The sequence below is a fragment of the Taeniopygia guttata genome, chromosome 3 (genome assembly GCF_048771995.1).
Source record: "Taeniopygia guttata chromosome 3, bTaeGut7.mat, whole genome shotgun sequence".
NCBI classification, from domain to species: Eukaryota; Metazoa; Chordata; class Aves; order Passeriformes; family Estrildidae; genus Taeniopygia; species Taeniopygia guttata.
Window position 1 is genome coordinate 53,636,848 of NC_133027.1, and position 14,999 is coordinate 53,651,846.

The following is a 14,999-nucleotide window of genomic DNA, read 5'->3' on the forward strand; positions in this document are numbered from 1 at the left end:
GTGACCTTGCCTTAGTGTTTTTGATTCAGCCCAAAAATGACTGTGGATATAAGGAGGGGTGAAAATGCAAATAATATGTTTCTTTCAGAATGAAGATCTCAAATAAAATTGAAGCAGCATAGGAAGATGTCAGTTTGGTTATAATTGCCTGTGTAGAACACTAAGGGTATTGGAATAACTTGCATATGAGGGTAAAATGAAGGTATTAACTGGGTGGTGGCTGGTTGGGAAGCTTCGGGAAGCTGGTTTATTAGCAATGGTTATAGAAACCATGTGGAAATAATAAAATGGACAAATGACTGAAAGGTTTTCAGGTGACTTGTTTTGGAATGAGGACAAATGGTCTTGAATTCCAGAGGATCAATGTTAAGGCCACCAGGTTATATTGAAGCTGTGCTGTTAACATATGTTTGCTAGAAACAGTTGCTCAGAGAAGGGATTCCTTGTCTATAGGCAGGAGAATTCAATCTGAGCAGTAAGTACCAGTAATAATGTTTTTAGCATTTAAGTTCTGAAAATTTGTGTGGAAATATTAATACTGGGCAAGCTCCCCATGTGTGGCATCCACTTCAAATTCTCATCTTGGTGGATAATCTTTTGTTTGTTGTTAAACTAAGTAAAAAAAATGCAAATAGTTGAAATTTGATGTTTTGTATGTTATAGGTAGGTATTGCCCATCAACACAACCTTGGCATTATATATGCTCAAAGCAAATGAGCTAATCCCAGTGGCGCATATGGCACCTAATCTTGAGACAGAAGTCTGAGCAGTTTTTAAGTCTGCTGTTAGAAGGAAGTGAAGCCATATGGATCTATAAAACCAGCTTGTAAACTCACCTGCTGATACTCAGTAATCTAATGTATATTTCAAGTAGGAAGCGAGGGAATTGAATGGGAAAGTAAAGCACAGAACATGAACACTGTCCAGGAACATAAAAAATAAGAGATTTCTTATCTGTGTTAAGAATAACAGAGAAACTAAAAATAATTTTAGCTCAGTATGTGATATTAGCTGTTGAATTTTCAGTAATTTTCTGCTACTTCTGACACCAAGGAAGATGAAAGGCCAGGGAAGGAGAATTGATCTATCTATATATTGTGGTGTGATTTTCTCTACTCAGTTAGAAATGGAGGTAAACAGTAGCTTAATAGACACTTTTTTCTTAATTGACAGAACTGTTTTTCACATAGGCGTCCTATGTTTATTGATGAATTTGTGGTAACTGATCTGTTTTTTTTTTTCAGTAAGCCTTTAAAAATGGTTGATACAAAATTTTTATGTTCCTTCTTTAATGTTTGAATAGTCAATCAAGGCAAATTGCATTTGTAAACATTACATTGCTGATGTCATGTACTAGTATTTTGTGAGGTCCTTGAGTTTATATTCTAGAATGTCTCAAGTTTAAGATTTGGATGGTAGGTCCCTCTGGTAGGATGATCAAGTGTGTTTAGCTCTGAAGGGGTCAGTAGCTTTCTGGGTGATTCAACACTTTATAGGTGAGGGGGGAAAGTGCCCATCACAAGTTACCAATGCTGAGTTACGTGAATTGAGTGATAATTTGAGTACAGGCAGATTACAGGGAGGTTGTAGAACAAAGCTTTCCAGGATGAATGGCTTGTTAACCATGAAAAATTACTTGGGGTACATGATGTGCCTATTTACCTGACCATAAACTTGGAAACCATCATTTTACAGGCAAAAAAAAAAAAATCCTACAGGTACTTGAAAGTTTTATGCAAGTGAGTAAAAGGAATTGCAGACTCTCTGACTGCTGCTGAACCACTGTGTCCAAGCCTTGTGGTGTGTGTGGTTCCAGGGGGAAGAAGTGCTAGAGGGGCAGTAGGAAAGCCCATTTCAGACCAGAGCCCATTTAGTGTAGCATATGTTCTCCCACAAGAGCCCCACCTGGATGTCTGGAGAAGATTATGACACTGCTGTCCTTTTCTGCTCGTAGTTCATGCATTTAGGGTTCTCTGCCATATACCTATCTTGCCTTTCCTTGGGCCTGTGCATCTTTCTGCAGTATCTTTTAGTGAAGAGTGCACAGGTTTGCTGCCATTTTCTTGAAGAGCAATTTGCTTCTGCTGGCTTTGCTGGGTGGCGATGGGTTCTTGTATAAGAAACTGAATTGTCAATCCTTACTCACCATCTCCAAGACTCCTATGATTTTTCTTGTGCATTTCTTTGGTGTTTTCTAGCTGGTTGGTTGAGTTTTTGTTTGTTCTTTTCTCTCTATAAAATAGCCCTCTTCCATAGTTTCCTTTCAAGAGTGATGATCTTCAGAATTCTTTACATGTCAGCTGTTTAATGGCTTTGCTTGTCCTTATTAGCCTTCTCTGGATCTCCAGGACCCAGGATGCTGGAACAGGGGATGTTTTTACTCTTAATTTGGGTTCTCTGACTTCGTTTTCTGTGGGTTGTGTTTAGCACAGCTCAGGGAAGAAGGAAAATGTTGGAGACTAGAGGGAGTTGTGAGAGACTACTTTGGTTATAACTCTTCTTGAGTGAGAAAAAACCCAAGAACCTTATCCTAAGTTAACTGTGTAATTGAAATATCATAGCAAAGAGCTTTGACAGGCTCAGCAGACCAGGACATGGAGAGAAACAAGTGGAGATTAGAAATCAGGAATACCTTTTTAACAGTGGCATAAATTATTGAGGCAGAAAATTAAAAAGTGGCGTTTCTGTCATGAGGGAAAAAATACCAGGATTTGCTATTTTACAAAGTTACATTCCACTATAGGAATAACTCAAAGTAAGATTTAAGGCAGTGACATCTTGTGATTTATTCTGGAAAGGTCCGATCAGGTTGTGTTTAGTTAGCTAAAACTGACCTCACTGCTGAAAGACCCAGGTGTGTTTTCAAGGGCTGCCTGTTTTCCCAAGACCTAAATTTTCAGAAGAAGTGAGCACTTATGTTCTTTATGTATATTTAAGCTCAGATGCACTTAACATCTCTTAAAAGTGGTCCCAGAGGAAGAGAGGAAGTCTATGGAGTGATTGGTCCCTTAGCCCATGGTGAGACTGTGACAGGTGTGCCTGTGCAGGAGATGAAAAGAAAGCGTGTCAGGAGAATTAATAAAAAGAGTTGTCATATTTCTGCCAGGGATAATGAAGGGAAATGTGTCTTTGTGGTTAGTAAGTTCATCACTTCCAGGATCCACTGGCTCATCATGCCTGGGGTGGTCTGGCTGTCCTAGATTGTGCCAGCTGCCTGCTGAGTCTTGTGCTTGCTGGGCACGGGTGCCCTGTGAAGTTAGTCTTGAGTTCCTGCAGGGCACGTACAGCTCTTCAGAGGCAGTCTTGGTGGTGTATCCTGTGCTGGGATAAAGAGTTGGACTCTCACTGGTCTTTCTCTTCCATGTTTCCTGGGAGGGCTATCAGCCAGGCAGATTGGATCCTTTGCCTCTTCCCCTAGCCAGGCTTCCAGAATCTGCACCCTGAGAGCCTGTGGAGCAGTCCTCTGCAGCACCCACATGTATCAGCTCTCTCCAATTCCCAGTGACTCACCGTAGCTCTCTTGGGATTTCTGCCCTCAGAGAACAGACAGAATACTCTCATCTTAGTTTCAGACATTCTTCTCTAAGACAGGAATATTCATAAGCCATTCATAAGTATGTAAGAAGCACAATATAATGCATTTAAAATCATGTTGCAGATCTTTTGGTCTCCAAGCAGAAGCATGAGGTAGTAATTTTTAGGGTGTGTGCATAAGTCAGACCTGGTATCCTTAAGGCAAGCTTTTAATTTCTCTTCTTCGCCAAGTTCCCATATTGTGCTTGAAAAACACTGTTGAAAGTTAGTATAAGTGCTCTGAAAAGCAGCACTTCCTTCATGTGCATTTAAATAACAATGCAAAGTTAAGCCAGATATTTTTGATTGTGTAATGCCTTCACTCCCCACTTTCTCTACTGACATTTCCTAATATCTTCTCAGTCTGTTGCGACGTCTCTGTTGCAACTTGTTGGGTCACGCTTGGGATCCAACTGTAGTAGCTTGTATAAACTGAGTTGCTCTTTTCTATGTCTTCTGTGGATCTGTGTGATGAAATGATGACAGTCAGCAGCACATCAGATGCTGATGTCAACTCCAGACACGAAAACAGGGCATGTGTCCTGTATCTTTAGAATCTTTGTGATTTTTGTCTCTCTTTTTAGCCTATGACCTTATAAACACCAATCAGTAGACAGAATAGTGCAGTGCTTGATTTTGGGAGGCATTGTCCTGGTTGACTTACATGACATAGCCTTCCCAGGCAAGCTGGGTGTGTTCAAGCAGCAAAATAAATTAAGAAAACCAGCATGTGTAGTGTTAACAGTTTTCTAAAATGTCCATATTTTCTCTTGTGATGCCTAAGCATTCCTTCCCTCAGCCCTGCTTTGTTGACAGGCTGATTTTCCTCACTCTGTATTGTCCTTGAATACCTAATGTAGTGGATAGTCATAAATTTTATGGTGATACTTTAGTGAAAGATGAGTTTAGATGCTGACATGTTCCTGAATAGGATTCACAAGTAATGCTGTCAGACCACAAAGGAGCTAAAGCCACTTCTTGGGGATGAAGTAAGTAAAGTGGAAATTTAAGTTCCTTAAATATTTGCAGTTTTTTGTGTAGAAGCTGCAGGATGTGAATATTGCATGAAATCAGTAATCAAATTTTTATTGAAGTGTGCCTAGAAATACCTAATGGCAGAAGGAGTTACTACCTTCTTTATCAGTTCTTTGAACTGATAGTCATTTTTTGCTGAGGCTATGTATTTTCTGGTGATCTCTTTATTCCTTTGAAATAATTGCTTGGAAAATAATTAGTGGACAATCAGTTTTTATTGAGAATAGAGAAAAGTTGTTAAAGGCATAGATATTTCAGGATCGTGTGTCTGGATTTGTACTGATCAGGGAATTGTTATGTTCCTGTGTCAGGAGAAGTCTCACTAATGAAGGAGCACAAGTGTGGTTGTGATGGATGACAGCTGCCCTTTTGTTTCAAGTTTCTTCAGCAAGTAACTTCCTTTCAGCAGTAGCAAAGGAGGAAGCCAACTGATACTATTCAATAGAGTAAAAATATGCAGAAGTAAAGGTGAGGGCTTGTCAGGAGACTCTGAGGAAAGTGGGAAGCAGAAAAGAAAAACAGATGCCTGAGTGTCTGAGAAAGTGTAGGGATTTCTTTATTTCTCTTTTAACATGGTAGGAATGCACTAGCCAAATCTCAGTAGGGAGTGTTTCTGTCTAACTTGATGGTTTACTTCAGGGAAATGGTCTGATCAGATGTCCAAAAAACCTTTTTATATGCCCCCTAACTGCTGCAGCTGCAGCTGGCTAAAAGAGGGAATGGGGCTGGGGTATCTTTCCCAGAGGCTGCTGCAGCTGAAACATCAGAGTGCGTGGAAGGTGTCCCAAACCAGGAATCTGGCCCCTGTGGTGGTGGGGTTCACCCACACTTGACAGAAGCTGAAAGAAAGGCTTTTTATTTAAAACTAGTAATTTTAATGTGAATGCTGTTCAGCTCATCACTTTGAGAGTCATGAGAAATGCCAAAAAGATGCTTTAAATCACAATTACATCATCCTATACACAACTTTGCCCATAGCAGAATTGCTGAAAGTTACTAAAATGTCAGGGTAGAAAGTAGGAATGGAAAAAATTGTTCTGATAAACTGATTTGTCTTCCCCTTCTATTGTCCCAAGCAGGTCTTTCATATTCTTGAGATCTCTGTGTGTTGAATCACTTAAGTGATACTTACTGGACTCCATCTCTGTCACCATAATTGATATCAGGACTCATTCACTGATAAGGAAGCTACCCCAGGAAGCCTTGTTTGTTTAATTTATTATCAGTACCCTGATTAGGTTACTCTGAGGGATAACTGTTCTTCCCTGAATGTATTGTTTCAGATTCTTTTAAGCTACCTGTAGCTTTTCACTCCTTTGTCCTGGTGCTTGGCTAGACTATAGTAATATAATTTTATTGCTTCTAACAAATCTGTAATAGAGATGTGGGACTGGAATGTCCTGAAACAGCAGTGACATACTGAGCAGTGTGGAAAAATGACTAGTATGTAATGTGGAAAAATGGCTAGTATTATACATGTTTAAGGAAACCCTCTTTTCTGTCACCAGCAAGTGTTATTGTTTTTTTCATAGCTTAAAATCTGTGTTTGGTTTCACTTCCTCCAACTCAAAAAGGATGTAGTAGGAGAAGAAAAGCTAGCAAGAAGGGCAGCCTGTGTGATCAGATAAATAAGAGAGTCAGAAGTATCACAGTATTAGTCAGTTGGAAAAAGTGAAGTAACTAAGAAAAGATGCTGGAAATCTGTGACATCATGAATGGTATGCAGAAGGTGAATAATGACTATTTATTTGTTCAACCTTAAAATAGCATTAATTAGGATGTTCAGTGAAGTATGAAGTACAAGAAGGGAAGCATTGCTTTATGAGCACATGTTAGCGTGGGGTTCATTGGCATAGAAGTGGTGTGGAGCTCTTGAAAGAACAGAACAGTTCAGTGAATGGTGTTACTCTGGGAAATCTGTGGTTTTGGGGCTATCATGGGAAAGATTTCCCTACTGACATGCGGCCTAAATCTTTGGTAAGACAGAAATTAATGAGTAAAATGGACTTTTGCACCAGGTGTGCCATTGCCTCTATCCTCTCAGGCTACTGAGTTTGTTTGCCAGGTGTGGAAAGCAGTCAATCCTTTGTCCCCTTATTTGCTTCTGCATTCCTGCTAGCACTGCCAGCCCTGAGGCTGATGGGTGGCTCGGGACCTGCCCGATGGGTTCAGCTGTCACTGGCAGCGCTGCCACATCTCGCGCTCATCTGGGCTGGGCAGCAGTGGTGATGGCATCATCCTCCAGCGGTGATGTCCTGTGCTCCATGTGGGCAGCCCAGGAGACTCCTGATGCTCCTTGACCTACTTTATCCACTTACAGAGCTATTTACACAGTTGCAGAGGTGTAATTCTTCTATCATGTGTCAAGGTCTTCTGGGTGATAAACTGATTGACCTCTTTATCATACTCCTTCAGTAGTTGGTTTCCAAATCACTCTTAGGTAACTCTTTTTTATAAGGTTTCCTGTAACACTGCTAAATGAAATGTCAAGAGCCTGCTAGGAAACTGAGATACAAATAGATCATTACAGGCAGAAAAATTCCCATTCTAGACCTGTCTGTTTTCAGTAAGCCTGTATTTTCTTGCCTGTTCTCACTAAGCATTCTTCTTCTCACTCCTTATTATTTTACTATTTTTACATAATTCCCAATTTACAAGTTTCCCAAAACCACAGAGAAGTTCAGTCCACCCACTCTGCCTTTTGCCTAAAAATGCGGTGTGATCAAATTTGCATTAACACCTAGTCACTTCTCATGGATGTGCAATCCCATCTCCAATGTACATGCAGTGCAGGAAAATTTAAGAGGCAGAACCATGAGTCATTTCACCACTAAGCAAATGTTCAAGTTCAAAAAGTAGCCAAAGGCAGTTGTTTAAAGCCTGTGGAGCTCTTCATCTAGTTCTGACTGAAAGAAACGTGGTTCCTAAGGCTTCCATTATACCTGTGTGTGCTCTGGGTGCTTTTGTGGCTATACAAGAGCTTCCTGCCTTCAGATCGTGTCAGAAAACGTTTGGCATCCTGGAGGAGAAATGGGAGATAAGGGGAACTGGAGAGACAGTACATTGTGGTGTGTTACTTTGCCAGGCTTGCCAGTCATTCTACTGTAAACCGTTCATGTAGAGCACAGTTAGTGACCTCGGCCTCGCCACATGAGCGATATGTGGGCTTAGCAGTTCCTGTCAGGTTTAATGGGTTCATGGTAATTTTTTCTTCTGAAGGCCTGATTTTAATTCATGATTTTAAGTTTTTAATGCACAATTAAAAGCATAGACTAGTTAAGAATTCACATTATTCAAATAATTAGTATGTTGTTTTGAATTGCCCAAACCTGTCTAGCAGTTAGGCATAATGTATGGACAGTGTTCTCAACCCTTCGTTGCTGGGATAGAAAAAAAAAAAATGGGGGCATAGGAAGTAGAAGAAAAAAGTATCCAAACACAAAATGTCAGATTTTGGTTTTAGGAGACAAATTCTGCTTCTTTTATCTTGCAGCTAAACAGCCTTAGACAACACATATTCTTGCACATGGGTGTGAAAGAAAATTGTCTAATTGTTCAACTTATTTAGTATTTATTAACATTTATTGACAAAAAACCCATGGTATTTTGTTTCATCTAAACTGAGCTTGTCTATCAAGCTTCTCCTTTTCTTGTCTTGCAGTTAGAGGTTTTCAATTATCTGTACATACTTAGTTCACTCTTCTCTATTGTACCATGCTTGTGTTCAGGACCCTACTAAACAAACAGGTTCACAATTCTGTCAATCAAGAACTAGAGCATATTGTATGTCTCCTGTGAATACAGTATATATGGGTTATGAAAATGTTACACAGGTTATAGCATTTTCCTGGATAGTATTTCTTTATCTCCAAATTTAGCAGGCAATGCAATTAGGAGGATGTGGAAAGTACTGATATTTGTTTTGACGGGGGGGGGAGAAAAGGCATCCTTCTCCCAGGTTGGAAGCTGCAGGAGAGAAAGTTGTGTGTTTTGCTATTTTGTGGTCTTTTTGTGCCACAGTGGCATAGGGGTGCTACTGTGTTCAACTCTTCACTTTTAAACACGAAACTTTGAAACAAAAAATGTTCAGCTAATAGTAAGTATTATAAGCTCTTCAGAGAAACTGCTTTTATTGCATATCATTATTTCTCCCATCTACATGCAGACTTAAACTTTTTCCTATTTTGCAGGAGGAAAATCTTTTTTCTGTCTCTACATCTCTCTGGCCTACTTTATTTTTATTCCCATCGCTCCAAGGTCTTACTGGTACATGTCTAGTTAGTGTGAGATTATTGCTCTTAACTGTTTCCTACCTTGTGTACTGTTTCAGAGATAAGTAAGGGTAAAATATCTGAAAATTTGTCTATTTTTTTCAGCTAGACCAAGTCTAGCTGAAAGGTCTACCTTTCTTGTGTTTCTCCAGGGAAAGGTCACAAAAAGTTCAGGTAGTTTGCCTACATGTGTGATATGTAGTTGTAATTATAGTTGAAGTGGTATCTCCCGGTAGCACAAAACAGTGTGAACTCAGTAGCTGGCAGGGTTTCTTCAGGCAAGATTCTGCCATGTTGGAAGTTTTATTTAGGTAATGGATAAAGAAAACATCCAGTATTTGTCAGATTTTTTGTCATGTTGCCATTGTGTTTCTGATGTTTTGATACTGTGCCCTGCTGATGCTGCCATTACCTGTTTCTCTACACACTGCTTTCACTTTGATCAGCAGAAGGTGGCGTGACAATGCTGAATATACAAATGGACGGAAAAACACAGTAGGAAGCTAATTAAAAATGTTTCAATGTGGTAGTCCAGTCTTAGAGATGAAGTGTCTGAGATCACTGAGTGACGCTGTGTTTCAAAATGTTGTCAGGGAAAAGCCAGCATCATCCTGACCTTCCCTTTCCTCCCGCTGTCCTTCATACCATGTACATTATGTGCATGTACTTAAACTGGTTTCTACAGGCTTTCTGCCTCTGTTGCCCTATCTGTGGTGTCCCTAGCCAATGCACTTCTCATGACTGCATCCCTGGCAGGTGGGGGTGGGCTTTGCCAGCAGTAACATCTGGATGCATATCCAGGGCTCTTGTGAGTCTCTTCTGACTGAGGGAGCAGCACACTGAGGCAGCCCCACAAGACTCATTTTGCTGTGGACATGAGCCATCAGAAGGCTCAGGTCCAGCACACTGGGCTGGCCCCTCCTTGTTTCTTGTGTACATTACAGTGTGGCAGGCGAGTCCTCGCCCTTCCTTTTGCTATGTGCCTCTTGCTCTCTGGAAATAGCAAAGGTTGCAGCAAAGCCTGAATGCAAGTCAGAAGCCCTGCGCTGCCATTTCTAGTCCTTTCCTCCCTGATCTTCCAGAGCTGCTGGCTTGGACCAAGCGAGTCCTCCCTGGACAGTGTGTTCCTGCTCCTGGCAGCTGGTTTTGCTGGGCTCAGCCTTGCCTTGTCTTCTTGCCTCTCCCCACTTCATCCAGGCTGCAGCATCCTACTGGAAGCAGTGGGACCTTTCTAAGGGCTTGGAGGCAGTCAGGTGGGGAGAGCCATGAATTGCCTCCTGGCACCCCATCCCCACTCCTGGAGCTGGGGCTGCATGCTGCCCTCACCCCCCCCAGGTATGTGGGTCTGGGCTCTGGGTTTGGAGGGGAACCCGGTGGGGCTGGGGCTGGCTGGGCAGCTCCATCCTTCCTGGGCTTTGGCTGTGCTCACCCACTGCTGTCGTAAGAATTGGAATTTTCTACCCTGCTCTGGTAGAGAGCTCTGGTGCTGACAGGTCACAAGTGCCTTTTGGGTCCTGCCAGGTTTCTGCGGCTGTAGTGAGTTCTGTGTATTGTAGCTGATAGAAAAGGTCTTCTGCACAAACTTTCTCCTTTCTCTGCCCAACTACACATGCATGCTTTGCAGGACCCTTGGCACACTTTTACCTTCAGAGATTAAAGTAGTGTTTAAATATAAGGTACTTGTGAAGTGGTGACTAACCAGTGTTTGTTGTGGTTGTACCAAGGCAGTAGATATAGGTATATTCACCTGACAGTCCAAAGTACTTGTATCCAGCAGCTGAGCTGTGTAGGAATCACGGAAGAAACCACGGGAGCAGTTGTGTATTATTATGGTATCATATATACATTACTCCTGCAGACTTCTTGAACAATTACTAAACCTGCTGTACTTGATGAAGTTTTCTTCCCTTACAATTCAATCTTAAGGCCTAATAGGCATTTTAATGTGTCCTCTTGTTCTTCACAGCTGCAATTTGCACATGCTGTAGTAATTTGCACATTCAAATTACTTGAATTTTTTTTTTCTCTTTAGATGACAATCAAAACAAAAGCAATGAAAAGAAAGAGAAGAAGATGGTTTCTCAGAAGCCTCATGGTACCATAGAATACACAGTAAGTGCTGGTGTGTGGTGTGTTCATGCTTGCCTTTTGAAGGTGGAGTTGTTGAGGGACGAGAGGGGGGCAGCGGCACAAAACTGTAAGCACTAATTCTTTCTCAGTTTGCATTTAATTCATAGGGATTGCCCCCATTGATACCATTCTAATACTACTGTATGGGGGGAGCTAGGGTCACATCCTGAATCTCTGTTCAACACAGGATTTCTGCCTCCTGCAGCTGCCAGTTCCATTTTTACTTCTGCGTTATGGCTCTCTAATCAAGCAGTAGTTTTGTTATTCTAAAAAATATTCATATTCTGCAGTGTTGCTTAAGTCATCAAGCACAATAAGTTTGATCTGTGCTTGAGGAGATCTGTTTCTTTAAGCTGGAGCAGAGCAGCAATGTGCTAGCTCTGCTCTGTCCATGTGACCATACAGAGCTTCTGTGGAAGGTGGTGTCCCAGCTGGGAACTGCACAAATGCCTGACATGCTGTGACTGCTGGAGGTGTAGTGATCTTTGCAGTGTATCACCTTCCCCCCCTTGCCAGACCAGTTGTAAATACAGATGTGCTGCTTTAAAGTTTTAAGAGAAAAGGAGAGGGACATCTGTAACACCTCTACATTTTTTTGACTGTATATTGTGAAAGAATATTTCTGTGCTTTTTTTTGATACTGGCTTATCACCTAAGCTATTAAATAGATGTCTATCAAGTCTGTCCCTGCAAACAGTCTGTTAAATGGGTTTAGTTCATGTGTGGTGCTGTGTTCAGTATGGTATCTTAGTCATCAACTCTTTCTTCAGGCTGGAAATCAGGACACCATAAACAGCATAGCATTAAAGTTCAACGTCACCCCAAACAAGCTTGTGGAGCTCAATAAGCTTTTCACACAGACAATTGTGCCAGGCCAGGTAAATCTTTTATTTATCTGGGTTTTTTTTTTTTTTTAATACCTGAAACATAATTATTTGCTATGTATTTAGAAGTTTTTTTACTAATTACATGTATCTTTTAGGTACTTGGATACAAGGATAATGGACAGTAATTTAAAGCCCTCCCTCAAAGTGAAACTCAGTAGATTATTACTTGGAATTGGTGTTATGGGAAAGCTTTCTAATTGCCATATCTGACTTGTAATTCATGTACTGGCGCTAAAGCTTAAAGATGACTCTGAAGCTCAAGAAGATAATACAGGTGTTCCAAGGGAGTTGGATTATTGGGAAGTCTGGATAAATGCAATATGTAATGCATTAAAAAATTAGAGAGAGACAGAAATTGAAATGCCTTTGTGCCATTATGTTGGGTATGAGTCAGTCTCCTGTAAGATGAGAAATAAATGGAGAGAGACTTTTTAGGAGAGTCCTAAATCCTAAAATTTCCAAGACTGGAAATGCAAGTGTGGAGATTAACACTTAGTTCATAAAGAGCAGATCTGTACTTCTGCTTTATGGCCATGAGGAGGTCGAAGTGTCTTGATTTGCAGATAGGGAAAGTGAGGCACAGAGAGATGGTGTGACTTGCCTAAGAATACCCAGCAAACAAAAGCTGGAATAAGGAAATTAGTTTCATTTTTCTCAATGTTTTTAAGGTGTACGTTGCAGCTATGAGTGGTCAGTATTGTGTTGTCTTTCTAATACAATATAGCTGTATTAGAACCTTTTAAAGCTCTTGCCTCAATGTTTTGAAATACCTGTTTGTATTTAGATTCTCTTTGTGCCAGATACAAGTACTGGAAGGCTGTCTTCTAGTCCTGGTGCTCCTGTTTCTCCTTCATCATCAGATGCTGAATATGATAAACTCCCTGTAAGTCAAACATGGTTCACCGGTCTTAAACTCTCAAAATATTTTCTGATTTTGAAGCTGAGAATCAAGGCTGTATAAATAGGTGTTTTTTGAATTTTACAGTCCTTGTGTGTAGTGTCATGTGTTAAATTAGCTTGCTGTACTACAAAATTGACCATTGTCTTAAAATTATTCCAAATTAAAGGAATTCTGAGTGTGGAAACCCATTACAAGTTCAGTTGGGCCCTAAGTCCATCAAAACTACTAAAAATAATGTAGTGCATAATCTTTAAAGAATAGTGTTTCCTACTGGAGATTTTTGTGCTGCTCTGTAGTCCAGAGCCTTCATGCTGCACTGGCATCCTTGAACAGGGAGGCTGTTAGTTTAGTCTGAGCAGTCAGTTCTTTCTAGTTAACTTGTGATGGTACCCTTATGCAGACTTGTCTTAAGTCAAGACTGCTGGATTTAATCTTTGTGAAAGGCCTTGGCATAGCTGATCTTTCATTTTCTTTAGAAGGGTGACTGGCCATGATGATTTTTAGATAGCACCTTTAGGCAGTTTAGCTGCCTTTAACATCTGCTGAGATTAAAATAATTAGTCATTTCAGATACATCACTAATCAAAAGTGGAGAGGAGCTTGGAGTGAATAATTGTTTAACTTTATGCCTATGTCATCTGCATGGGGAGTCACACCAGTGCTCTTCAGTGGAGATGATGTGTCAGGGCAGGCCCTCTCCCTAATGAGAGTGTTTAATTGATTTTCGGTGAGTTGACCTGCCTTGGTGTTTTTTAATTTCTTGCCTGTTATTTGTATGAAGTTTCTTGTAAAGTTAAAAGGATGGGGGTTTTTTTTCCTTTTCAATAGAGGATACTGTAGGAAGTGTAAATATATACCTACATACATGACCATTGTTTTTCTTCCTTATGCAAATGGAAAATAATTGTTTGAAGCTGGCCTTTTAGTTTTCAAAAATCTGGAAGTATATGATTCTGGTCCTGTTCCTCTGCACTGACCTTTTTATTTTCTAAGGATGCTGATTTGGCAAGAAAGGCTTTCAAACCAGTGGAGAGAGTCTTGTCCTCTACTTCAGAAGAGGATGAGCCTGTGGTTGTCAAATTTTTAAAAATGAATTGTCGTTACTTCACAGATGGTAAGGTAGGTGGAATCTGATTTTTGGGCATTGTTTGAAATTCTCTTTTGATAAGTGAGAGATGAATACTGGGGGAGTCAAACATGCTTCGTATTTTTAAAGAATGTAAAAGTTATGTTGGCTTTATCTATTACTGTTGTGTTTGTTGGTACTGTGATAATATGCTGTATAATTTGTTCTTTTGCCTGTGTGTTGCTAGATATACAGAGAGAACTGTGCTTCCGAGTTATGACATGTCAGGATTAGTTGTCCAGTTCCATCAAATTGAGCAACAGCTTTATAAAATGAGTACATTCCAATGTGTTTCATCTATGACGTGAAGATAAAATTTAACTGTTTCCAGAGCAGTGTTTCCAAATATGTTTGTTGCTTCTGCACTTGCTAATGAATGTTGTGCAAGCCTAATAAAAGGATAAATATTGCATTATACAATCTTTTCATTCTGTTTCTTGTAACATAGGCCAGGACTGCAATCCTGAATTACAGCAAGTGTTTAGAAGTACAGAGCTTGGGTAGTATTTTAGCCCTTTCCTCGAGATTGCAAGACACTGTCTTCTTGAACTGCCTACTTTGACATATCTGTCCTTGTTGACTCTGGCTTCAGCAAGCTGTCTGCGTGTTCGGGTTTTCAAGTTCTCTGGAATTTATAACACTAGAGATGCTAATCATTGTAGTTGCAACATTTTTTTTCCCTTAGTCCTGACTTTTGTAAGATGGATGTGTTTACACTTACAGTTTCTGGCTTCTTTTTGCATTGAGTGGATGTAGACTGTATTTAACAACTCTGCAGTTTTAAAGTCTGCATTTTGTAGAATGTAATAGAGGACCACTTGATGTAAATTAGGACAGTACTGTCACTTGCTATGTGATACTTGTTAGGGGTAGAGGATACAGATTGCCAATTTTATGGCTGCAGGATGAAAAAAGTAATTTTCAGTCAGAGCAATCAAAAATGAAATGGCTTCTTTGCCAGTGTAGCTGAAATCCATTGTTGCCTGGCTTCCTGCAGTGGCTGGGTGGGAAGTACATCCTACTGATGTATTGTATTCTGCCTTCTGGGAGAAACCTCTGCATTTGTTTTCATTCTG

General features: G+C 40.4%; 1 protein-coding gene across 10 annotated transcripts in view; it reads left to right on the plus strand.

The window, feature by feature from the left end:
• Positions 1-14,999, plus strand: part of NCOA7 (nuclear receptor coactivator 7) — an 84,437-nt gene that overhangs the window by 49,380 nt on the left and 20,058 nt on the right. For all 10 annotated transcript variants that reach the window (XM_072926850.1, XM_072926849.1, XM_041715147.2 and 7 more), the window contains 4 exons: positions 10,912-10,991; positions 11,780-11,887; positions 12,681-12,779; positions 13,791-13,916. In XM_072926850.1, coding sequence (XP_072782951.1) covers positions 10,912-10,991; positions 11,780-11,887; positions 12,681-12,779; positions 13,791-13,916 — 413 coding nt within the window. The remainder of the gene's footprint in view (positions 1-10,911; positions 10,992-11,779; positions 11,888-12,680; positions 12,780-13,790; positions 13,917-14,999) is intronic.